The sequence below is a fragment of the Felis catus genome, chromosome A2 (assembly GCF_018350175.1).
Source record: "Felis catus isolate Fca126 chromosome A2, F.catus_Fca126_mat1.0, whole genome shotgun sequence".
NCBI classification, from domain to species: domain Eukaryota; kingdom Metazoa; phylum Chordata; class Mammalia; order Carnivora; family Felidae; genus Felis; species Felis catus.
Genome location: NC_058369.1, coordinates 71098577 through 71123885, shown reverse-complemented (window position 1 = coordinate 71123885; position 25309 = coordinate 71098577). Strand labels below are relative to the sequence as shown.

Sequence of the window (25309 nt, the reverse complement as noted above, 5' to 3'; positions counted from 1 at the left end):
CCCTCCCCCACCAACCCCCCCCCCCCAACCCAAGGGTCCACTTCCTCAGGTCTGGAAATCTCTTGCACTACACCCTCTAAGCTATGGCCAAGCAAGCCTTCAGGACACAATCTAAGTATTGTATCCTCATCCAGAGTGACACCAACTTTCTGCAATGAGTATATCTTCCTTTTTAAGGCAAATTTGATCATTTAAATACAAACTTATTTGCCAAAAAATAAAACCAAACATTCAGTGGCTCTCCCTTGCCTATAGGTAAAGGTCAAGTGCCTAAACATATACAACAATAAAAAAGAAATAAAAAAATAAAACATAAATAAATTTAAATGTTCCAAACATGGCAACACTGGCCTCCATTTCCTGACCCCTGCAGAGCCTCAGGGCCGCTAATCATTCTAGCTCAGAGATGTGGCAGTGCTTATGGCTCCCAGAACACCAGGCTGGTTTGCATGGCCCTGCCTTTGCTGCTGCAATTCTGTCTGCTGCCTCCTTCCTCCCCTTCCTCTTCTGGCTCATTCCACCTCATCCAAAGATACCCAGTTCAGGAGTGTCCAGCCTCCAGAGCAAACCTAGGCCATACCTCCAATTGCAGAGTATTGAAGCAATCGGTTGCCTATCAAAGATTAGTTCCATAACGGAAGATGACAAGCCCCCCATGGCACTCCAAGGTGGCAGGAGAGATGACTGAGGGCAGGCCACCAGGAAAAACCCAGGTCTGGAAGGACAGCGGATTTAAGGAATTTCATAGTCTGTCAGGATGAGATTCTGACTGACCCCCTGGCCCCGCCTCTCCAACTTCCATTCTCCCCGTTATACACTCTTATGGCCACTTCCCCTGACTTCCACCCCTGGCTTTCAGAGCGTACTCTGGCATGGCTTGACTTTAGTAAAATTATGATCTATCGGTGTGTAGAACACACAAAATGGTGGCAGATATGGGAGGAACACAGGATCATGAAAGCATTGCTACTTAAGGGGAGGTTATCATTCAAGAATGTACATACCTATACAAGTTTATAGTATACAACAAATTATTCTATATGGTATATGATGCTTTATACACACACATATTTTCACAAAGTTGGAAAACAGAATACATTCATTTTTAGATAGGAGGTTAGTTATAGAGTAAAACCTTGGTGTGCAAGCATAATTCATTCTGGAAACAGACTTGTAATCCAAAGCACTTGTATATCAAAGCAAATTTCCCCATAAGAAATGATGGAAACTCAGATGATTCATTCCACAACCCAAAAATATTTATATAAAAATTATTTTAATACTGTAATATAATACAAAATAATAAAGAAAATACAGAATATAAATAAAAATATACAAATTAACCTGCACTTACCTTTGAAAACCTTCATGGCTGCTGTAAGGGACACAAGAGAGAGGAGGGTTATCATGTAGAACGACTTTCACTATCACTAATGGAATCACTGCTATCTGTTGGCTCAATGGAATCTTTTTCTTTTCATGCAACTTTAACAAGGAACCTATCCAAATGACACTTGCTTTTGCCTCATTTGGGGGATTTTGTGGAAGTGTGACATTGCATTGACAATCACCCGCAATCCTGCAGAGAGAGAGAGAGAAGAGCCATTGGCTCAGTTGTGATCATGTGACATTCAGAATCACATACTACCCGTTTTGCAAGACATTGCTCACTTATCAAGTTAAAATTTAGTAGAAATGTTTGCTTGTCTTGTGGAACACTCACAGACCATTACTCACAACCTAAGGTTTCACTGTATTTCCAAATAATATAGTTAATATATTTTTCTTTACCCTCCAAACATCTTTCCAGGTGTTTTTCTGTTTGTTTGTTTTGAGAGAGACAGAGCATGAGTTGGGAGGGGAAGAGAGAGAAGGAGGGAAAAAAATCCCAAGCAAGCTCAGCACTGTCACAGGGCTTCATCTCCCAAACTGTGAGATCCTGACCTGAGCTGAAATCAAGAGTCAGAGCTTAACTGACTGAGGCACCCAGGGGCCCCCAGGTGTTCTAAATTTAAAGCAGTGGATCCAGTTTTCAATTTTTGTGTCCCTAAAAAGTGTCTTAAGAGTCTGGAATCACAGGGAGAAGTGTGTGTGTGTGTGTGTGTGTGTGTGTGTGTGTGTGTGTGTGTGGACGCACAAGCCCTGCCTTGCTCCAGAGAAGATTTCGGGCTATTTACAGAATACATGAGCATGTACTTTTAGCCAATGAAAAGTGGGGCTCCCAGTTCAGGTGCTCCTAACAATGGTGGGCACACATTTTACAGGGGCTGTGGTGGGGGCTGAAGTCTATGTGCTCAAGTGGTCCTTGCTAACAGAGGAACAAGTCCAGTTATACAGTTCATGGTTTACCGGGGGATGAAAACTGGCCACAGTTGCTCAGGAGAAGTACACCTGTTGGTTCTAGGATATGGCAGAAATTTCTCACAAGGCAAAAAAATGTGTTGAAAATGAGCTCTGGCTCCTAAAGGAAATAGAGTGAAGAAGGCTGTAGTAGTCTCCTATTGTTTAACAAATTACTACAAAGCTAGCAGCTTAAAAAAGCACACATTAGCTCCCAGTTCTATAAGTCAGAAGTCCAGCACATGATGGCTGCATTTTCTGCTCTATGGATTGCAGGTAAAATCCTGAAATCAAGGTGTCAGCCGGGTTGAGTTCTCATCTGGGAGTTCTAGGGGAAAGTCTGCTTTCAAGCTCAGTCTTGTGGGAAGAATTCAGTTCCTTGTGGTTATAGTTCCCATTTCCTTCATGGCTCTTGAAGGTAGCAATAGTGCATTGAATCCTTCTCACTCTGAATCTCTGACTCTCTCTCTCTCTCTCTCTCTGTCCTCTAGACCCAAATTTAAAGGGCTTGTGTGGTTAAATTAGATTACCATATAATCTCCCTCTCTCAAAGTCAACTATAACATATGGCATAACCTAATCATGGGACTAGCTCACAGTCCCTGGGATTATGCAGCACTGGTATGCCATGGCTAGGAAACCTTGGGACTCCTCTTAGAATTCTGCCTGGTACATGGCTTAAAAGACCTCCCAGTATTTGACGGTTGAAGATGAAGGAGGAAAGAGAGGAGCCAAGACAGCCCAGAATTCCCAACTACCCACGTTATGTAGACGTTCACCCCCAGGGATGCACATGGACCCTGAAGAAGCAGTGCTGCCCTGGATCAAACACCGTTCCTTCCCCATGAGCTGCCAAGTACTTGCCCTAAGTCCAGCCTTATCCCAAAGTCATCAGGGAAATGCTGAAAACTCCCTACATGTTTCCCCTGTCTTCTGATGGAACTCTTCCAGAAGTTCTGCCCATCCATAACTCCTGCCTGATGTTACTCTGTGACCCCTAATCTCAACCTGTGACCCTTCATCCAGGCCCCTGGTGCCTCAGATCAGCTCCAAGATGAGGGAGATGTGCTCATCGTCTTTCTGGGCCAAATGAAGGGTGTAGAAGCTAACATATGCTTACTACACAATTGCTTCTATCTTCTATTTCATAAAGGCCAGGTGTTATTTACAACATGATTAAAATAGCAGCTTGACATGGATTTGTTGGGAGACTGAGGATAGAAAAATATAGATAAGATTCCAAGTATATTAAATTAATCCAGATGAACATGGCATAGCAGACAATGCATTTGTTGTCCTGGGGCGTGAATTTATAAGAGAGTCTGGCTGAGCAGAAAAATGACCCAGACATACAAAGCCATGGAGGCAGCTTCCAGAATACTTTTTGGTCATGTCTCTTTTTCACAGTCAGCCAAAAAGGTCCCTCAACTGATCTTTTTATGCTTCACGTTTCTCATTGTAAAGAATCAAATATTAGATAATCTGCTAACATAATTCTTAACAGTAAAAGGTCAGAGGCTCGAAAACAAGTAACAGTATAACAACATTGGCCTAACTGAGGGCACTTACTGTGTACCAATCTTTGTGCTAAATGCTTTGTATGCACCACCTCATTCAGTTCTCAGAACTCAGAGAGGTAGGTTCTATTCTGACCTCCATTTGATAGAAAGGGAAACTGAGAGTTGGAGGAGTTGATTGCCTTGCCCTGGGCCACATGGTGAGGAGGAGCTGGCAGAGAAAGGGGTGTGCAGACTCTGGCTTGAGCTCTCAACACCCAGTAATACACCTACCTATCACAAGCTCCAGAAATTTTTGGTTAAATACCAGAGCAAGAAACAAACTGTGGTTGTGATGTCATCAAGATGGGGGTATAGGAGACCCCTGCTTCTGTGCCCCCACGAAGATCAACAATTAGCTATCCATGAGAAGAAACAGTTCTGGGAAAGTTGTTCCTTAAGTTTCCACTTAAGAAATTTCAGCAACACAGTGAACAAAAATCCTAATAATTACTCCAGAAATGAGGGAAGAGTGCTTCGTTTTGGTTGCATCATCCCATTCCCCAGGCTGGCACTACTCAGTACCAAGATGGAACGCCCAAGTGACCCCAGTCTTTTAGGGCACCACACGAAGGCCCCACTTGGATTTCACTGCACCCAGACCAGCAAAACTGAGCTGTATAGAGATAACTAGGAACCAGGAAGAAAAGTAGTGTCTACCAAAAACAGCCATGCAGCAGGAGCGATTGTGGTTCGCAGTGAAATGCTCTATAGACAAACCCAGCAGCTTTCACCACTGTGGAGGGAACTAATGACTAGCTCAGCTGTGGCAGAACCCCTCCTGATTCTACCCCCAGGTATTTGTGTTTGCATATACAAACTACCAGAGTCCCTCCTAGCTCCCTTTCTGCCCCCTCCCACCAGAGCCTGAGAACCACACCAGCAGCCAGCCTAGGCCTCTGCAGCTGTACAAGTGCAAGATGCCATTCTCGAACCCCCATGGCTGACCTTCATCACTGTGTATGCCAAAAGGTCATTATATAATTACAAAGGGGACCATTTATCAAAAGCATATAAGCAACTATATATTTATATATTAAATGGCACATTCCTGAACAACCAATGGGCCAGAGAAGAAATAAAAGGGAAATTAAAAAATACTTTGAGACACATGAAATGGAAATACAACATACCAAAACCTACAGGATGCTGCAAAAGCAGCTTTAAGAGGGAATTTTATAGTGACAAATGCCTACATTAAGAAAAAATAAAGGGGTGCTTGGGTGGCTCAGTTGGTTAAGTGTCTGACTGTTTGATTTTGGCTCAGGTCATGATCTCATGGAGTGAGTTCAAACCTCACACTGGACTCCACATTGAGGGTGGAGCCTGCTTAAGATTCTCTCTCTTTCCCTCTCTGCCTCTACTGCTCTCCCACTTGCTCGCTCTCGCTCTCAAAAAAAATTTTTTTAAGAAAAAAGAAAGATCTCAAATAAACAACCTAAATTTATACTGTAAAGGAACTAGAAAAAAAGAACTAAGCCTAAAGTTAGCAGAAAGAAAAAAATAACAAAAATCCAAGCCGAAATAAATGAAATAAAGACCAGAGAAATAATAGAAAAGACTAAAAAAACTAAGAACTATTTTTTAAAAGAAAAAAATGGAAAGAACTTTACTTAGACTAAGAAAAAAAAAAGAAAGAAGATTGAAATAAATAAAATCAAAAATGAAAGAGGAGACCTTCTGATACCACAAAAATGCAAAGGATAATAGTGATTACTGTGAATATTTATACCCCAACAAATTTGATAACCTACAAGAAATGGATAAATTCCTGAAAACATACAACCTACCAAAACTGAATCATGAAGAAGTATAAATATAAACAGATCAATAACAAGATCGAAAACTTTCTCCAAAAAAGCTCAGGACTACATGGTTTCGTTGGTTTTTCCAATCAAACATTTAACACCAGTGCTTTTCAAACTTAAAAAAAATGAAGAGGAAAAACACCCCAAACTCATTTTAAAAGACCAGTATTACCCTGATACCAAAACCAGATAAGGACACTATAAGAAAGAAAACTACAGACAAATATCCTTGATGAATATAGATGCAAAAATTCTCAACAAAATATTAGCAAACAGAATTTAACAGTGTAATAAAAAGATCATACAATATGATTAAGTGGGATTTATGCAAGAATGGTTCAACATATGCAAATCAATCAGTAAGTAAACTAAACATTAATAGGATGAAAGATAAAAGTCATATCATGTCAATAGATGTAGAAAAAGCGTTTGATAAAATACAACATCCTTTCATGATAAAAAAAAAAACACAAGTTGAGTATAGAAGGTATGTACCTCCATACAATAAAGGCTACGTATAACAAACCCAGAGCTACCATTATACTCAACAGTGAAAAGTTGAAAGCTTTTCCTCTAATACCAAGAATAAGACAAGGGTTCCCATTCTGACCTCTCCTATTCAGCATAGTATTAGAAGTCCTAGCCAGAAACAGGCAAGAAAAAGAAATAAATCCATCTTAATTGGAAAAGAAGTAAAATTGTCCTTGTTTGCAATGATATGATCTTATATATAAAAATCCTAAAGACCACACCAAAAAACTTAAGTTTCTTAGTTCCAACGAACTAATCAATGAATTCAGTAAGTTGCAGGATACGAAATCAACATACAGTTGCTTCTGTATACTAGCAGAAAATATCAAAGAAATAAAGAAAAAAATCCCACTTACAATAGCATTAAAAACAATTAAATACTTAGAAATACATTTAACCAAGGAAGTGAAAGATCTGTACACCGAAAAATACTAAATGTTGATGAAGGGAATTAAAGAAGACACACACAAAAATAGATATTCCATATTTATCGAGGGGAAGAATTAATACTGTTAAATATCCATGCTACCCAAAGCAATCTACACATTCAGTGGAATCTTTATCAAAATTTCAATGGCACTTTACACAGAAATAGAAAAAAAACAATCCTAACAGTTGTATGGAGCCACAAAAGAACCTATATAATCAAAGAAATACTGAGAAAAAACAAAGCTAGAGATATCACACTCCCTGATTTTAAACTATATTACAAAGTTATAGTAATCAAAGCAGTATGCTACAGGCACACATTTAGAAACATAGACCAAATGAAAAGAAACACGAGCCCAGATATAAATCCTTGTATATACAGTCAACTGATATTTGACAAGGAAGTCAAGAATACTTAATGTGGAAAGGATAGTGTTTTCAATAAATGGTATTGGGAAAACTGGATAGCCACATAAATCAACTCAAATGGATTAAAGACTTAAGTGAAAGATCTAAAACAATACAACTCCTCAAAGAAAACAGAGAAAAAGCTCCTTGACATTGGTCTTGGCATTGATATGTTGGATGTGGCACCAAAACCACAAGCAACAAAGTAAAATAAGTGGGACTACATCAAACTAAAAAACTTTTGTGCCCAGCAATACAAACAATCAACAAGATGAAAAGGCAACCTACAGAGTGGGGGAAAGTGTTTGAAAATCATATACCTGATAAGGTATCAATATCCAAAATATATAAAGAAATAATGGAACTCAATAGCCCAAATGCAAACAATCCAATTTAAAAATGGGCAGAGGACTTGAATAAACATTTTCCAAAGACAGGCAAATAGCAAATAAGGACATGAAAAAGTGCTTGACATCACCAATCATTAGGTAAATGCAAATCAAAACCACAATGAAGTATTATCTCACACCTATTAAAATCGCCATCACAAAAAGAGAAAAGATAAAAAAATGGCCATCACCAAAAAGAGAAAAGATAAATGCTGGTGAGGATGTGGAGAAACAGGAACCCTTGTGCACTGTTGGTGGGAATATAAATTGATGCAGACACTATGGAAAACAGTATGCAGGTTCGTCAAAAACTTAAAAGCAGAATTTCCAGGGGCGCCTGGGTGGCGCAGTCCGTTAAGCGTCCGACTTCGGCCAGGTCACGATCTCGCGGTCCGTGAGTTCGAGCCCCGCATCAGGCTCTGGGCTGATGGCTCAGAGCCTGGAGCCTGTTTCCGATTCTGTGTCTCCCTCTCTCTCTGCCCCTCCCCCGTTCATGCTCTGTCTCTCTCTGTTCCAAAAATAAATAAACGTTGAAAACAAAAAATTAAAAAAAAAAAAAAAGCAGAATTTCCATATAAACCACTTGTGGTGTGTGTATATATATATATATATATATATATATATATAGTGTATATATAACATAAATATTATAAATATGTTTTATATATTATATGTATATTATATATTTACTTCTAGTATATATCCAAAAATTTGAAAGCAGGATCTTGAAGAGATATCTGCACTGCCATGTTCATTGCAGCATTATTCACAGTAGTCAAGCTATGGAAACAACCTAAGTTGTCCATCAGTGCATGAATAGATAAAGCAAATGTGACATAGATACACACACACACACACACACACACACACACATACACACATACACACACACACACACTATAGGATATTATTAAGCCATGACAAAGAAGGAAAGAAGGAAATCCTGCTATTTGCAACTACATGGAAGGATCTTGACAGCATTGTGCTAAGTGAGATAAGTCAGAGAAAGACAGACACTATATGGTGTCACTTATATGTGGAATCTAAAAGAGCAGAATTCAAAGAAACAGAGAGTAGTAGAGTAGTGGTTCCCATGGGTGGGAGGTGGGGGATGATGGGGAGATTTTGCTCAAAGGGCACAAACTTTTAATTATAAGATGAGTAAGTTCTGGGGATCTAATGTATAGCATGGTGATTATAGTTAATAATTCTGTATTATGAACTTGAACGTTGGTAGATTGTATATGTCCTCACCACAAAAATGAAATGGTAGTTATATGACATGGTGGAGGTGTTACCTAACACTATGACGATAATAATTTTGCAGTATATAAATGTATCAAATCAACACGTTGTACAATGTTGTATGTCAATTATATCCCAAAACTGGAGAAAAAAATAACTTCACAGGATTTCAACGGCAAAAAGAACATACTGTGGTGTATATATACAATGGATTATTAGATATAAAGAGGATTAACATGCTACCTCATGGGGGAACCCTTGACAGGGACACAGGGTACACTGATATTTGGTCAAACGATATTCTGAGTTTTTCAGTGAAGCTACTGTTAGATGAGCTTAACATTTATATTAATAGGCTGAGTAAAGCAGATTGCCCTCCCTGATGTTGGTGGGCCTCATCCTATGAACTGAAGATCTGAATGGGGCAATAATCCTAGCCGTCTGTTGAATAAAAGGGGGTTCCTCCCACCTGACTGCCTTCTAGCTGGGACATGAGTTTTTCCTGGCCTGTAGACTCAGACTGGAATATCAACTGTCCTTGGGTCTTAAGACTGCTATCTTTCAGGCTCCAACTTACACCCTCAACTCTCTTGAGTCTCCAACTTGCTGACTGCAGATGTTAGGACTTGCAAGCCTCCATAAGTGTGTGAACCAATTCCTTATCACATATGTGCATACACACACCCTATTAGTTCTGCTTTTCTGGAGAACGCTGATTCATACAAACCTCAAAAACATTACTAAGTGAAAGAATTCAGTCGCCAAAGGCCATAGATTGTATGATTCCACTTATATGAAATATGTAAAATACATAAATCCAAAGAGACAGAAAGTAAATTGGAGGCTTTCTGGGGCTGGGGAGGAGAGATGAATGGGAAGAAACTGCTTACTGGGCATAGGATATAAGGTTTTACTTTAAGTCGTTAAAATGTTTAGGAACGGGGCGCCTGGGTGGCGCAGTTGGTTAAGCGTCCGACTTCAGCCAGGTCACGAACTCGCGGTCTGTGAGTTCGAGCCCCGCGTCGGGCTCTGGGCTGATGGCTCAGAGCCTGGAGCCTGTTTCCGATTCTGTGTCTCCCTCTCTCTCTGGCCCTCCCCCGTTCATGCTCTGTCTCTCTCTGTCCCAAAAATAAATAAATGTTGAAAAAAAAATTAAAAAAAAAATGTTTAGGAACTAGATAGAAGGGGTGGTCACACAACATTGTGAATGTGCTAAATGCCACTGAATTGTTCCATTTAAAATGGTCAATTTTATGTTATGTGAATTTTGCCTCATAAATTATTTTAAATGAAACAGAAAAAGTAGAGGATGCATACATATGTATGCACACACACATACATACATATGTACACACATATATACACGTATGTACAAATGTGCATGCATACATACATACATACATACACATGTACATACGTACGTACACACGAGAGGAAGGATTCAAAAGCTTCCAAGGAGCCAAGCTGGTATCACATTCATAGAATCTACAATGCTATGGATTTTAAGATCCATCATTGATTTTCATACCACCATTCTGGAAAAAGCTTTCCCGTTACAGTTATAAGGCACATTGATGATTAGCCACACCCTGATTTCACAGCATTCACATGGAAAGCAATGGGCATCTTTTTTTTTTAATGTTTATTTATTTTCGAGATAGGGAGAGTGAGTGCCCATACGTGCACATGGAGGAGGGGCAGAGGGGGGGGGGGATAGAGGATCTGAAGTGGGCTCTGTGCTGGTAGCAGAGAGCCTGATGTGGGACTCAAACCACAAACCGCGAGATCATGACCTGAGGCAAAGTCAGATGCTTAACCAACTGAACCACCCAGGGGCCCCTGGAAACCAATGGGCATCTTAGGATTGATGAAAGTGGCTCCAGAGAGGAGGCCTGGGAAGGTGCCCAGCTTCAGTTGCTTACTGTTGGACATTCCAAAAGACTCTAAAACCCACAACTTAAACAAATTGCTTGATTTTGAAAAATACGTTGGAAACTAATTTTTTAAAAATTCACTTGTTGCATGGGCCAAAGAAAACCTGTCATTGGGCGGTACAGCCTGCAGCCTCATTTGTGCCCAGTGAGTGCAAAAGGCTGCCTTTTGTAGGTTTCAACGTGACAACAATGATCAGCTCAGAGAGCAGAGTGAAGGATGATCCTTCACGGACTAAGGGAGCAGCTGGCTAGGTGACAGTCATCCAGACAAGGAAGTGAGATCGGCAGAGAATTGAATTGTTTGTCCCTAATGGGTACAGGCTTGAGCACTGGGCATGGGGCCTCCGTGGGTCAAGGCATCACAGAACCTGCTTCTGGTGCTTGAACTAGGATCAAGACAGTTTGAGATAAGAGTTACAAAGCTAACACATCTTTCTATTACCATTTGAAAGAAGTAGACACTTGAGACCGATGCTTCTCCAAGCATCGTCTTGCTGGCCGGCAACATCTCTCCCATCTGATAAAACTTGGTAGAAATGCAGACTCTCGGGCCCTTCCCAAACCTACAAAATCAGACCTTCTGGGATGGAGCCTGGAAATCTCTATAGTTTATCAAGCCCTGCAGGAGATTTTGATGCGTGCTGAAGTCAGAGGACGTCAGCCCTAGGGCAAACAGAATGGTTCAGCTATTCCTTAGAATTTGGTAGTTCGTCATAAGCTTACTTTCAGAGCAGTCTGCACCACACAAGAAACTATGTTAAAAAGAATAGCTAGAAAAACTAAAAATCATCAGGGAACATCCAGGATTTGATTACTTCCAGCTACCATTCTCAATGGCACAGTGCTTCTTACACAGTCTCCTCACTTTCTTCTTAGTGAACCAAATGCTTAGCCTCTCACACACAGCAGCCCCTTGCCCCACACAGATTTGCCCCTGGTGCTAATATCTGCAATCCCATGTTGCCTAAAGCAGTCAGAGCATCCCTACGTAATTAACATGTTTTGCCCAATTCACACAATGGAAAGTAGGAGGAATTCTTCATTTTTCCAGCGCCTCTCTTTTGCCCACAGCGATTAGCGGAAGAGCCCTGCAATTAGGAAACTTGCGTCTTGCCTTCAAGGAAGAGTAGAAGCACTGAGGGCTCTGGAAGTTGACTTGGTGACAGCAGCATCAGAAAGCAGAGAGGAACAGGCAGAATAGGACCAAAATATGAATAGAATATGAGCACACGACAGCTGAGCAGCCAGGCTGGGTCTGAAGAAACAACCTCACGGGTGGACAGACTCTATGTCAGGTTCTGTCGTTCATTCTATTTAAGTTGGAGGGACCAGAGTTGGATTCATCCCAGGTGAATTTGGGGAAGTCAGCAAATTGGTCTTAGCTCAACTTTCACATTTGTGAACTGGTGGGGAGTGAATGATGCTTAATTCGCAAACTGTTAAGAGTGTGTCTAAAAGAACTGGCTCTGTACTTGGCACATAATCGGGTCCCATCCCTGTTACTCGTCTCTTGCCCCTTCGATGGGCCTTGTGAGTCTTCCATTGCATGTGTCCCTGAGATGGGGAAATTGCCTGGGATGTGGTTGACTGTTAGTTTTATGTTTTATTCTTTTAATGCCCCTAAAGATGACTTTGCCCTTGAGGTGTATAGGCCTTGGTGCTGGAGAACTTGGAATGAGTTGCCTGACTACCCAATATTCATATTATGAGGATTCAGTGAAGCAAATGTACCCAAAAGTGCTCTATACACATTTGTAGTGTGTGTGTTTGCTGTTTTCTGTTTGCGCGTTTGAACATTTCAGAGATTTGGAGGTAGAAATGGAATTTGAGACCTGGATTTGTTTGATATTTGTGGGGTTTTTTTAAGGTGGCTTGGAGGCATATCAGATTATTCACTAGACTTTATCTTGGAGGCAAAAGATATTGAAGTGTACGGGAACCACTGATCTCTGATCTAAAATGGAAGCTGTGACCTGTATCTTGGCTGCTGATATGCCATGGCTTGGATATTCTATTATTTGTAATGCACTGTTAGTTGGCACCTAACTTACACATTATCAGTCATGGAGCCCTGCATTTTTCATTCATAGGAAAATCAGAGTTATCTGGGTCAGGTGAATGAATAAAGGTCGAATGAAGGCATGGATTTCGATTTCTGGCATCATTGTAGATTTAATTCTTCTGTAACTAAACACAAACCTTATCAGCATTTTTAGGGGGCAGAGTCATTCTACAATTATTTAAGAATAATTGTGGGCATATAAATGGAGTTAATGCATCAGAATTGAGCATGATGTGGCCACACCCCTGTTGGAAATGCCAGGGATGCTACATGGAGTTTTTCCAACTCTTACCTGAGGAAGAAAAGCCAGGTCTGGGACATTCAGAGGAGCAACTCGGAGTCGCCTTTCACCTGCGAGGAAGTTCTTTGAAAACTCCTGTGTTACGTCCAAAATACACGCATGTTTTGCATTCGACCTTAAATCTCTTCATGTTAGTTTCTAAATTAGTTTTTACCCCAATCTTTGAGTACAGTGGATGCTCCAAGACAGGCACTCTTGCCCCTGGGCACACCTGCCTACCTCTGGGAATGAGCACGCACCTGAGAAGCCTCCCTGGCCTCGGAGACTGGAAGGCAGAGGATATAGGTAGGCATGCTTACATGATCGTGTGTGTGAGACATAGGTATGTTTCCAGCAAACAGTCTCATCTTCGTGTGGTGGTACCAGGAAAGGAAAAGATGGAATTTGAAGAACGTGTAGAGTTAAGGCGGAGGGCAGCAAGTCGTGGGAGCTACACGGCTTTGTACTGCGGAGGCAGAAGTTCCCTTGCCAGGGTAAAAAGGCCTGATCTTCACTCCATTTTTTGGCGAACTGCATTTTGGGAGTGTGCAACAGTGGTGTGGATTCATACTTAGAGCCTTTCAAACATCAGACATGAAGAGAAAACCGAGAATGAGAGTAGGAGAGATACATCAGAATTAACCCTAGAGCCCTTAATTCAACTCCGAGGGCCTTCTCAGTACCTACGGGGTCTCCTGCACACCACCAGCAGATGTGGCTTTGAATCTGCGAAACCATCTGCCAGAGAGGCTTTGCCGTGGAAACGTTTGTGTTCAACACAGTGAAGCTGCCAGGGCTGCATCTGAGAGGGGGCGTCAGGACCCAGCACCCAGTGGCTAGACTAGCAGCGAGGAAGAGCAAAGGGGACTCGTGGAACGTGCAGATCTGAGAAGATGAGCAATTCCTTCATGCGCCTCTGTCACCCCAGGTTGTTCCAGAGTGAGCGATTTGGCCGCATCATCACACCTCTTTCATAGTCAATAAATGGTAGTCTGTAAGGGCAACAGATTTGTTAACCTCAGACATGCCCCCGGAACTCATCTGGAGCAAGAAGTCAGGATGTAGAACCTTCCTGAGACAGGCAAACATCTTTACTTCTTGGAAAATGTTTATCATGGCTACTGTTGTCTCCGCGTTCATGTCATCAATCTGGCCATGACTGTAAATGATGTTAGCAAAAGGCCACGAGTTAAGTAGACTTCTGTGGAGTTTTAAATGTGTGTCTCCCCTTTGAGCTTAGTAGCTTCTGAAAAATAGACATTTTTTTTTTTTTTTTTTTTTTTTTTTTTTGGTCTCAGACCTGATTTTTGATGCCATAAAGATGAAGAACTTGCTTGTAAATATCCTGAATAGCCAGCAGGGGAACATTTAAATATGAAGAACCAAAATGTGTATGCTTTAAACAGGAAGGAAAAAATAGACTATCTTTTGCTATCATAGTGCATGTTTAAGTTCGTGTTAGCCTCCTATGAAATGTGTAGTTTTACCCTACACTTTTTAAAATGGGAATGCACACGCTTTAGACTTAATAATTCTACAAGGCTCTATCGAAAGGAGTTTTTGTTGTGTCTTCAAGGAACTTATAGTCTGAGGAGACAAGCTAGATGTTGACATCTTCATTTTTTTTTTAATTTAATGTTTATTTATTTTCAAGAGACAGAGAGACAGAGTGTGAGTGGGGAAGGGGCAGAGAGACACAGAATCTGAAGCAGGCTCCAGGCTCTGAGCTGTCAGCACAGAGACCGACATGGGGCTGAAACTCAAGAACTGTGAGATCATGACCTGAGCTGAAGTCGGACGCTTAACTGACTGAGCCACCCAGGAGCCCCAGATATTGACATTTTTAAACTAGAATTAAGAGGTTGATTGTCATTGCCCTACTTAGGCAGGTGCAGCAACTTAAGGGTTGTGGCCAGCCGGCCGAGAGCTGCTGTGGCCTTCATCTGGGCATAGGTTTGACAAAGAAGAAAACTTTACAACATTAAGGAATTTTGATTTATGCCTATATATATTGGCCACTTTGAGAGTTAGGAGTGTGGTCCAGCCTGAGAATGCAGGTTTTGGGCTGTTTTTTTTACTTCGATTACTCTGTGTTAACCATGCAAAGTGAAGAACAAACCCAGAGTAGGAAGGATAAATGTCTCCAAATTGAAGGGAGATCATTCCTTGGGACCAGCTCACATTCCCAATGCATGAATCCCAGCTGTGCCTTCCTCTGATTCTCTACTGTCAAATGAGACTCTTAGAGACACAGACCTGTCTCTTATCTCACTTCATGCCAAGATCCATTCCATCTGCCACTCACATTGGTTCTCTCTGCTGAGCAGCCCAGCATCCCTGAGAGGCACCTTGCACTTGGGTCTAAAAGCAAGCATACTGAGGAGATTTGTACACAAGCTGTAGCCAAGCACATAGGCACACCAGGGGCAGCAGCTTCAAAGTGGGGAGGAATTCTAATAATCCGTTTGTACTCTCCTGGGCCAAAGCTGTGAGCCCAGCTTTGAGATGCCCAATCATTACGCTCCAGTCTCATAAAGGCAAGCTGATGGTAACATCCAATCACACTCTTACAGCATCAAGGATACTGAAAGGCAGTAGAAAGAGTGAGAGAACAGCCCACACGACCTACAACAAAGAGACTTTGAGCTAGAGGTCATTGAGTTTTCCATTTTTTCCTTCTTTGGTACAGATTATCTTCTAAAAAGTGGATGGATACTCTATGGGTTTGCTTGATACTCAGATTTTAAAAATTATTTCCTGCAAGTGCAGTGTATTCAGCAGTAACTCTGCCTTTGAATAAATATTCAGAATTATTTCTGAGTAAAACTTTCCTAGGAGAAAATGGAAGCAAGGACTCTAGCTGTTCTGATTAATATGTTAGCAGATATATATTGAGCAAGGATGGGATAGAAAACATTTTAACAACCTGGTTTGCAAATACCTACTAGACTACAGATAAGCCATTTAACAATTGTGTTCTGAAATTTCCCAGGATAGCAAGTAAAGAGGAGAGATCTCAGAGTAGTTTCTTAATGCTATGCTCAGGCTCCTCCCTAATAAACAGAATTTCCTGGAAATCCCTAGATAATAATACAGATCAGAAGAAATGAAGGTACGGCAGTTTAACACTATACTTTGCTAAGTGGAAACATTGTAATTACAACAGTAAACATCTATTGACCTATCATTCTATTGCCTTAGGGTTGGCTTTAATAAATACATTTTGCAAATTTGAATGTGAAAAGACATTGTTTACATAAATAGTTACAAAGAGCCTCTAATATTACAGTAATTGTGTTTGTTGATTTCCATTACCCTGAAAAATACCCCCTCATCCCCACTAGCAGATCCTCTATTACTGGGAAAGACATTAGATTGTGAGAAGCTTTTTTAAATCAATAGTAGCCTAATAAAATCACAATGCTGCTGTCTTTGTAGACTGTAGCTGGAGAAATAACTGTGATTGAGTGTGTTTGTATTACAATGTGAGTAGCTGTTTCAATGTTTGTTTTGCTTGTCTCCCATTTTCCTTCTTACAGATTTTTAAAAGCATTGGCTCTGATGAGACTGTCCAAGGGCAAGGAAGTCGGAGGCTGATCAGCTTTTCTCTCTCAGGTATGTTTTGCTCACCTGAAAGCCTTGTGGAGAAAATAAGGTCAACCAGCAGTCAGCACACCTACTTCAATTTGACTCTTACCTACAAGTTACTTCACCTCTATGTGCCTCAGTTTTTCCATCTGTAAAAGAAAAATTAAAAATGTCTGCTCCATTTTCCTTGACCGCATGAGGATATTGGAGGAGTCAATAAGTAATAGATGCTAAGCACTTTGTGATGATGAGAAGAGAAGCCACAATTCCACTTTGCCTCCATCATCAATAGTATTAATTGAAAGTTTATAAAGTGGAGGTAGGGGAAAGCCTGGGGAAAGAAGCAGCCAGCAGACCCTTTGTCTAAATAAAATCTCACATGAAGCTCAATTGATAAAACCGATAAAAGCCAGACTGCTCAAGCAAGTACATTTGTGGAAAAGTCAGTGAAATCCAAATAAAGTATGTAATTTAGTTAATAGTGGTTTTGTTTTTTTTTTTTTTTGAGTAATCTAATTTTTCAGTGTTCACAAGGTACCATAGTTCTATAATATGCTAATAATGGGACAAACTGGGTAAAAGGTATGTGGGAAATCTTTGTACTACCTCTGCAATTCTTCTGTAAATCTAGAATAATTTCAAAATTAAAAGTATAAAGAAAAACTGAGTTACCCTGCCTAAAATGATATACGAATCTCAGAGCCCTACACACTGAATTCCACCCTAACTGGGCTTTGAGGAGACACAATGGCATGAAGCTCTAGGACTCTATTGAACACAGTTTGGAAAGTACTGCCTTAGCTTGTTGTCAAACCAACAAGTGTTACAGACCATGAATGTCGGAGATCTAAGACCACAGAAATGATGAGTGTTCCTGGGAGATAGACAGTCAACTGCCATTTTTATGTCTATGTGAACCCCAGTAAAGAAAATGCATTTCTAAAGATTCATTGATAAACAATTATAGCAAGGTTGCGGGATGCAAGTCAATTGCTTTCCTACATACCAGCAATAACAAGTGGAATTTAAAATTAAATACACAATACCTTTTTATATTTGCACCTCCCCCAATGAAATATTTAGGTGTAAACCTAACAAAATATGTACAAGGTCTGTATAAGGAAAACTACAAAAACTCTGATGAATGAAATTTAAAAAGAACTAACCGAGTGGAAGATACTCCATGTTGATAGAGTAAAAAACTCAGTGTTGTCAGAGTTTCAGTTTTTCTATAGAATCAATGCAATCCCAATTAAAACCCGAGCAAATCATTTTGTGGATATTGATAAAATGACTCTCAAACTAATAGAGAGAGGCAAAAGACCCAGAATAGCCAACACAATATGAAGGAGGAGATCAAAGTTGGAGAACTGACTTATTCAACTTTAAGACTCACCACAGCTATGGTAACCAAGATAGCATGGTATTGGTGAAAGAACAACAACAACAAAACAATAAATCAATGGAACAGAATAGAATACTCAGAAATAGATGCACATAAATTTAGTCAACTGAACATTGACAAAGGAGCAATAGCAATACATTGGAGCAAAGACAGTCTTTTCAACAAATGATGCTAAAACTACTGGGCATCCACATGCGGGAAAAAAAAATCTATATCCAGAACTTACACTCTTCACAAAAATTGACTCAACCCACTAAAAAACTGTTAAAACTAATAAATTCAGTAAAGTTGCAGGATACAAAATCAAAATACAAGAATCTGCTATGTTTTAATACTAATAATGAACTGTCAGAAAGAGAAATTAAGTAAAAAAATCCTATTTACAATTGCATCAAAAAAAGACCAAAATACTTAGGAATAAATGTAACTAAAGAGGTAAAAGACCTGTACACTGAAAACAAGAAAACATTGATGAAAGAAATGGAAGAAGACACAAATAAATGGGAAGATAGCCCATGCTCATGGATGAGAAGAATAATGTAGTTAAAATTCCCATACTATCCAAAGCAATCTACACATTTGATGCAACCTCTATCAATATTCCAATGGCATTTTTCACAGAAATAGAATAAAGAATTCTAAAATTTGTATGGGACCACAAAAGACCCAAATAACCAAAGCAATCTTAAGAAAGAACAAAGTTGGAGAAATCATGATTCCTGATTTCAAACTATATTACAAAATTATAGCAATCCAAACAGTATGGTATTTATATAAAAACAAGACACACAGATCAAAGAAACAGAATAGAGAGCCCAGAAAGAAACACACATATTATGGTCAATTAATTTACAGCAAAGGAACCAAGAATGGGGAAAGGACAATCTATTCGATAAAAGGTGCTGAGAAAACTGGACAGCCACATGCAAAAGAATGAAACTAGGCCAGTATCTTACACCATCCACAAAAATAACTCAAAATGTATTAAAGACTTGAACAAAAGACCTGAAATCATAACATTCCTGGAAGAAAATATAGGCAGTAAGGTCCTTGACATCAGTCTTGGTGATGATGTTTTTTGGATTTAACACCAAAAGCAAAGGCAACAAAAGCAAAAATAAGCAAACGGGACTACATAAAACTAGAAAGCTTCTGCACGGCAAAGAAAAATGTCAACAAAATTAAAAGAAGTGAGAGAGAATAATTGCAAATTGTATCTCTGAAAAGGGGCTAATGTCCAAAATATATAAAGAACTCATGCAATTTATCAAAAAAAAAAAAACAATCTGACTAAAGAATGTGCAGAAGATCTGAATAGACATTTCACCAAAGAAGACATACAGATGGCCAACAAGTACATAAAAAGATGTTCAACATCATTCATCATTCGTGAAATGCAAAATATCAAAACCACAGTGAGATATCACTTCACACCTGTTAGAATGGCTAGTATCAAAAATGCAAGAGGAAACAAGTGTTAGTGAGGATATAGAAAAAGGAAAACCCTCATGCACTATTGGGGGAGATGTAAACAGTACAGCTATTATGGAAAACACTATGGAGTTTCCTCAAAAAATTAAAAGTAGAACTATCATAAGATTTAGGAATTCCACTTCTGGGTATTTATCCAAAGAAAGTGAAAACATGAGCTCAAAAAAATACATGCACCCTCATGAGTGATACTCAGCCATAAAAAAGAATGCAATTTTGCTATTTGTGACAATATGGATGGAGCTAAAGAGTACTATGCTAAGTGAAAGAAGACAGACAAAGACAAATACCATATGATCTCACTTATATGTGGAATCTGAAAAACAAAACAAAACAAAACAAAACAAACAAAACAAAACAAAACCACGCTCATAGATAGAACAGATTGGGGATTGCCAGAGGTGGGAGGTGGGAAAAATGGGTGAAGGTGGTCAAAAGATTCAAACTTCCAATGTAAAACAAATAAGTAAAGTGCATGTAATGTACAGCATGGTGATTATAGTTAATAATACTGTATTGTATATTTGAAAATTGCTGAGAGAGTAGATCTTAAAAGTTTTCATCAGAAGTTATAACAATGTGTGGTGATGACTATTAACTAGACTTATTTGGTAATCATTTTGCATTATATCCAAATATAATACAAGTACATGAATCATTATGTTGTATACCTGAAACTAAATATAATATGTCAATTATATCTCAATTTTAAAGAATCACTCAAAATGGACCAGACCTATGTGTAAAATGCAGAGCTATAAAACTCCTAGAAGGTAACAGGAGAAAACCTAGATGACTTTGGGTATGGCAATGACTTTTTAGATACAATATCAAAGATGTGGTGCATGAAAGAAATGACTGATAAACGATGGACCTTATTAGAATTAAAAATTTTTGTACTGTAAAAAGACAACGTCAAGAGAGTGAGAAAAATTACACTACACGGAGAAAAATTATTTGCAAAACACCCATCTGTTAAAGGAACACTATTGTAAATATAAAAAGAACTCTTAAAATTCAATATGAAAACAAACAAAAAAAAAAAATTAAAAAGAACGGGCCAAATATCTTAGCAGACACCTCACCAAAAAAGATATACAAATGACAAATAATCATATGAAAAGATGCTTCACATCAGATATCATATATCATCAGGGAAATGCAAATGAAATGCAAATGAAAACAAGACGCCACTACACACCTATTAGAATGGCCCAAATCCAGAACACTGACCACATCAAATGCTGACAAGGATGTAGAACAATAAGAACTCTCGTTGGTTACTGGTGGGAATGCAAAAGGGTACAGCCACTTTGAAAAGCAGTGTGGTGATCTGTTACAAAGCTAAACACACTCTTACCATAGGATTCGGTGATTGCACTCCTTGGTATTTACCCAAACGAATTAAAAACTTAAATCTGTACAAGGCTTGTACACAGATACTTAAAGCAGCATTATTCATAATTGCCAAAACTTGGAAGCAACCAAGATGTCCTTCAGTAGGAGAAAGGATAAATAAACTGTAGTACAGGCAGATAATGGATTGGTGTTCATTGCTAAAAGGAAATGAGCTGTCAAACCAGACTAAGACATGGAGGAATCTTAAATGCATACTACTAAGTTAAAAAAAGCCAATCTGAAAAGGCTACATACTATATTATGGAAAGGTCAAAACTGTGAAGTCAGTAAGGAGATCAGTGGTTTCCAAGGTCTGGGAGAGGATGGAGGAGATGGAGCACAGAGGATTTTTAGGACAGTGGAAATATTCTGTATGATGTTCTAATAATGGATACATTTGTCAAAACCCATAGAATATACACCACCAAAAGTGAATGCTGATGTGAACTATGAACTTTGGGTGATAATGATGTGCCAGTGTAGGTTCATCAGCTGTAACAAATGTACCCCTCTGCTAGAAGATGTTGATAATGGGGAGGCTCTGCATGTGTAAGGCAAAGGGTATATGGAAAAATCCTTTCTTCTGCTTAATTTTGCTGTGAACCTATAACTCCCCCTCAAAATAAAGTCTTTCATTAAAAAAAAAATCAAAATGTTGACAACGTTAGCATATGTCTCTCTAAGTTGAAAGAAAAAGGAAGAAGAAACTCAATACTTTTGTATTACTAGGGCAGAAAACCAACAACTCCTGATTTTCCGTTCTTACCTTCCTGTTGAAATGCTTGAGAAATAACAATTATTTGTACAAAACCTGTAGGAAATTACTAACCAAAGCTCAGTGAAATCCTGAAGCCCAAGAGGGATGCCATGCAGGATGGGCAGCATGAGCCTGGGGAAGGAGAGAAATTCTCCGTTAATTGGTTTCCATTTTGGTTCTACCATAAAGACAAGGGCTGATAGAACAATTATATTCATTGTGAGACTATAGCCCTTGGTTTTCTTCCACCTCCACTTTGCAGAGGAATTTTCACCTGGACCCATAGAATTTTCAAGGTTGGATTTCCTCCCTCAGTGTACAACCCAAGTTTCCTGAGGTGATTTCAGACCCTCACCCCAGCTTGCCTGAGGAATGCCAGTAGTCCAGTCCAGTAAAAGCCAATGGTCCTCTCTTGAAACACATCATCACCACAATGCCAATTGAATTGATTTATTTTAAGGAATGGTTTTATACATGCCAGTAAGTGTTCCATATAATGGGTTCTGTAGACATACCAGTACATATTCATAATGAGGTGAAAAGTAGACTGAAGACTGAGAAGATTTTTCCATGTTTTGGTTGGGCTTTACTCCTTGTGTAAGTCCTGATATGCTCTTTAACCTCACCAAAACACATTTAACTTAAAATATTCCTTGTTTTATAGATTTCCAGGCCATGGGGCTGAAGAAAGGGATGTTTTTCAACCCAGACCCTTACCTGAAGATTTCCATTCAGCCTGGAAAGCACAGCATCTTCCCTGCCCTCCCACACCATGGACAGGAGAGGAGATCCAAGATCATAGGCAACACCGTGAACCCCATCTGGCAGGCCGAGGTGAGTGCTGTGGGCCCTGAGAAGAAACTTCAGTCACCAACTGACCATAAAGCAGCCTACATGCTATGCCCTCCTTTCTTAGAGCCCTAAACTGCTCTGTTTGTGGCTCTCCAGTCTTGGAAGGAGGCTGTGTTTTCTGTGGGTTATAACTCAGGGATCTTGACAGAGCCCCTCAAGGCAGTACCAGGAAACTGTTTGTTGCTCCTACACTCAGTAGCCCTGTTATAGCTCCTTCTTCTGATTCAGGACCTGCATCTGAAAGCAAGACAGCCTCTCTCTGCCTCTGTGTGGGAGAAGGAAGAGAAGAATTTTGATTTGAGCATTCTCACACCCCTCCTACATGTGCGGTCCTTAGGCAAGAGTGCCAAATTTTAAATGAGTCCCTCTAGACCAGTTCCAGAGATTCTAAAATTGCCAGGTTCCTGGGACAGGTAAATAGATAAGCCCCAAAATATCCTTGGGAATTACATATTGTTTGATCTAAATAGACATGAAACCTAATTGTGCATCCCATCTTCCTGCTAGGCAGTTTAAAGGAGTATTGACAGTTTGTTTTGTCTCATGAAGGTCTGTTTCCACTCTCAGTGGGTCCTCTGCTAGCCAGGAGTGAGGAGGCTCCTGAGCAAAGCCACATGTGTGTCAGGCTGGGCTTCACAGTGGCTCAGTCTTATCCTAGAGAACTAGCAGAAAGTTGTCACAACCCATTGGCAGCTTAGCTCACATGCTTTAGCTTGAGGGTATGACCTGCTAACTGTGTAGCTTGGGGAGCAAAGAGGCTTAGGTCATGGGAAAGGCTACAGTATAATGTAGGGGTTAAAAGCACAGCTTTGCAGCCACACAAACCTTTGTTCAAATCCCAGTGTGGCCACTTGCTAGTTGTGTAGATTTAAGAAATCCGTCATCCTCATTCTGAGCCTCAGGTTACCTTCATCCATCTGTTACTGAAGGAAATATGCGACTCCTACCCAAGCCACTTGCTTTAGACAGGGCTCCTTCCTTTATTCTTCTGAGTATATCATCTATGATGTAGACCTTTCAAACATTCTTGAGCAAGAAAGTGTAATTAGATGTTTTGGGGCAAAGCTTTTTCATTGTCTCTTAAATTATACCACCTACTTTCTAGGCTTAATTAACACTGACCCAGGCCTTACAGAAGAGCAATGTTACAGCTTTGAAGTTAGAGCAACATAAAGGAAATGGAATTATGTTTAATCTTCCTATGACTTTGATTATCAACAGATTCTAAAGCACTGAGAGTACCAGTAGCATGGAATAATGAATCTTAAATTATTTGTTCCTTTAGTCCAGGCTATTCTTGCCAATTATTTCTGGTCTCTTCATTGCATTCCTGGGGATAATACAAGATGCCACAGGAATTTATAGTACATTGGAAAAAAAAAAGAAGAAGAAGCCTTCTCTCTTCTGAAGGACTTCAGAGCAACTTGTTCTAAAACATTTAGTCATAAAGGTATTATAAGTCTCAAAGAACATTTCAAAAATCCAGCACCATCAGAATGTTTTTTTGTTTTAAAATGTCAACTAGAATCTCCTTTAAGTTCTGCAATTATTTCTGAGTCTTTAGTTAAGATTTACTTCTCTCTGGAAGGATCCTGGCAAACTCTTGCTCGTCCTCTGCTCTTGACCTCCTGCATTCTATCCAACGTGCTGTGGTTAAAGTTGGTGTTCTAAAATAGGTTTTGCCACGTGTTTCCCTGATGAGGCTCAGACTGAGGATAACTGATTTCTCAAGTTAAACATCAAGTAACTAACTTGACTGCAAATCTGTACTTTCTTTTTTTTGTAATTTTATTTATTTATTATTTATTTATCTTTCAATTTACATCCAAGTTAGTTAGCATAGTGCAACAATAATTTCAGGAGTAGATTCCAGTGATTCATCCTCTATGTATAACACCCAGTGCTCATCCCAGCAAGTGTCTTCCTTAATGCCCCTTACCCATTTAGCCCATCCCCCTCCCCACAACCCCTCCAGCAACCTCCCGTTTGTTCCCAATATTTAAGAGTCTGTTTTGTCCCCCTCCCTGTTTTTATATAATTTTTGCTTGCCTTCCCTTATGTTCATCAGTTTTGTATCTTAAATTCCTTACATGAGTGAAGTCATATAATATTTGTCTTTCTCTGACTGACTAATTTCGCTTAGCATAATACCCTCTAGTTCCATCCACATAGGTGCAAATGACAAGATTTCATCTTTTTTGATTGCTGAGTAATACTCCATTGTGTGTGTGTGTGTGTGTGTGTGTGTATATATGTGTATATATATATATATATGTATATATATATATATATATATATATATATATATATATATATACATATATATATATATAGTCTTCTTTATCCATTCATCCGTCAATGGACATTCAGGCTCTTTCCATACTTTGGCTATTGTCGATAGCACTGCTGTAAACATTGGGGTGTATGTGTCCCTTCAAAACAACCTATCTGTATCCCTTGGATAAATACCTAGTAGTGCAATTGCTGGGTTGTAGGGTAGTTCTAGTTTTAATTTTTTGACGAACCTACATACTGTTTTCCAGAGTGGCTGCACCAGTTTCATTCCCATCAGTAGTGCAAAAGATGCAAATCTGTACTTTCAACCCCTAAAGTATACTATAGTGCCCAGTGCCCTGATGGAGAAACCAGTGCCCTGATGGAGGTACTTTGCATACCTCCTATGCAAAGTATTCCAGGACTTTGGTGAACCAGCATCACTTGCCGCTTGTGTCAGGTATGGATGCATTTGGCTCTAAGCTAGAGGAACTGGGGCCAGCTCTGATATTTCTCACAAACAAGAAGTCCAGACAGAGGTGGTCCTGGCAGTGCGGCTACT

The 25309-nt window shown here is 39.6% G+C and overlaps 1 protein-coding gene across 7 annotated transcripts in view; it reads left to right on the top strand.

Annotated features, from left to right (window-relative positions):
* The window catches only part of HECW1 (HECT, C2 and WW domain containing E3 ubiquitin protein ligase 1), a 421784-nt gene that overhangs the window by 251996 nt on the left and 144479 nt on the right, over nucleotides 1-25309 (top strand). For all 7 annotated transcript variants that reach the window (XM_019825270.3, XM_045052189.1, XM_006929092.5 and 4 more), the window contains 2 exons: nucleotides 16522-16597; nucleotides 22286-22455. In XM_019825270.3, coding sequence (XP_019680829.2) covers nucleotides 16522-16597; nucleotides 22286-22455 — 246 coding nt within the window. The remainder of the gene's footprint in view (nucleotides 1-16521; nucleotides 16598-22285; nucleotides 22456-25309) is intronic.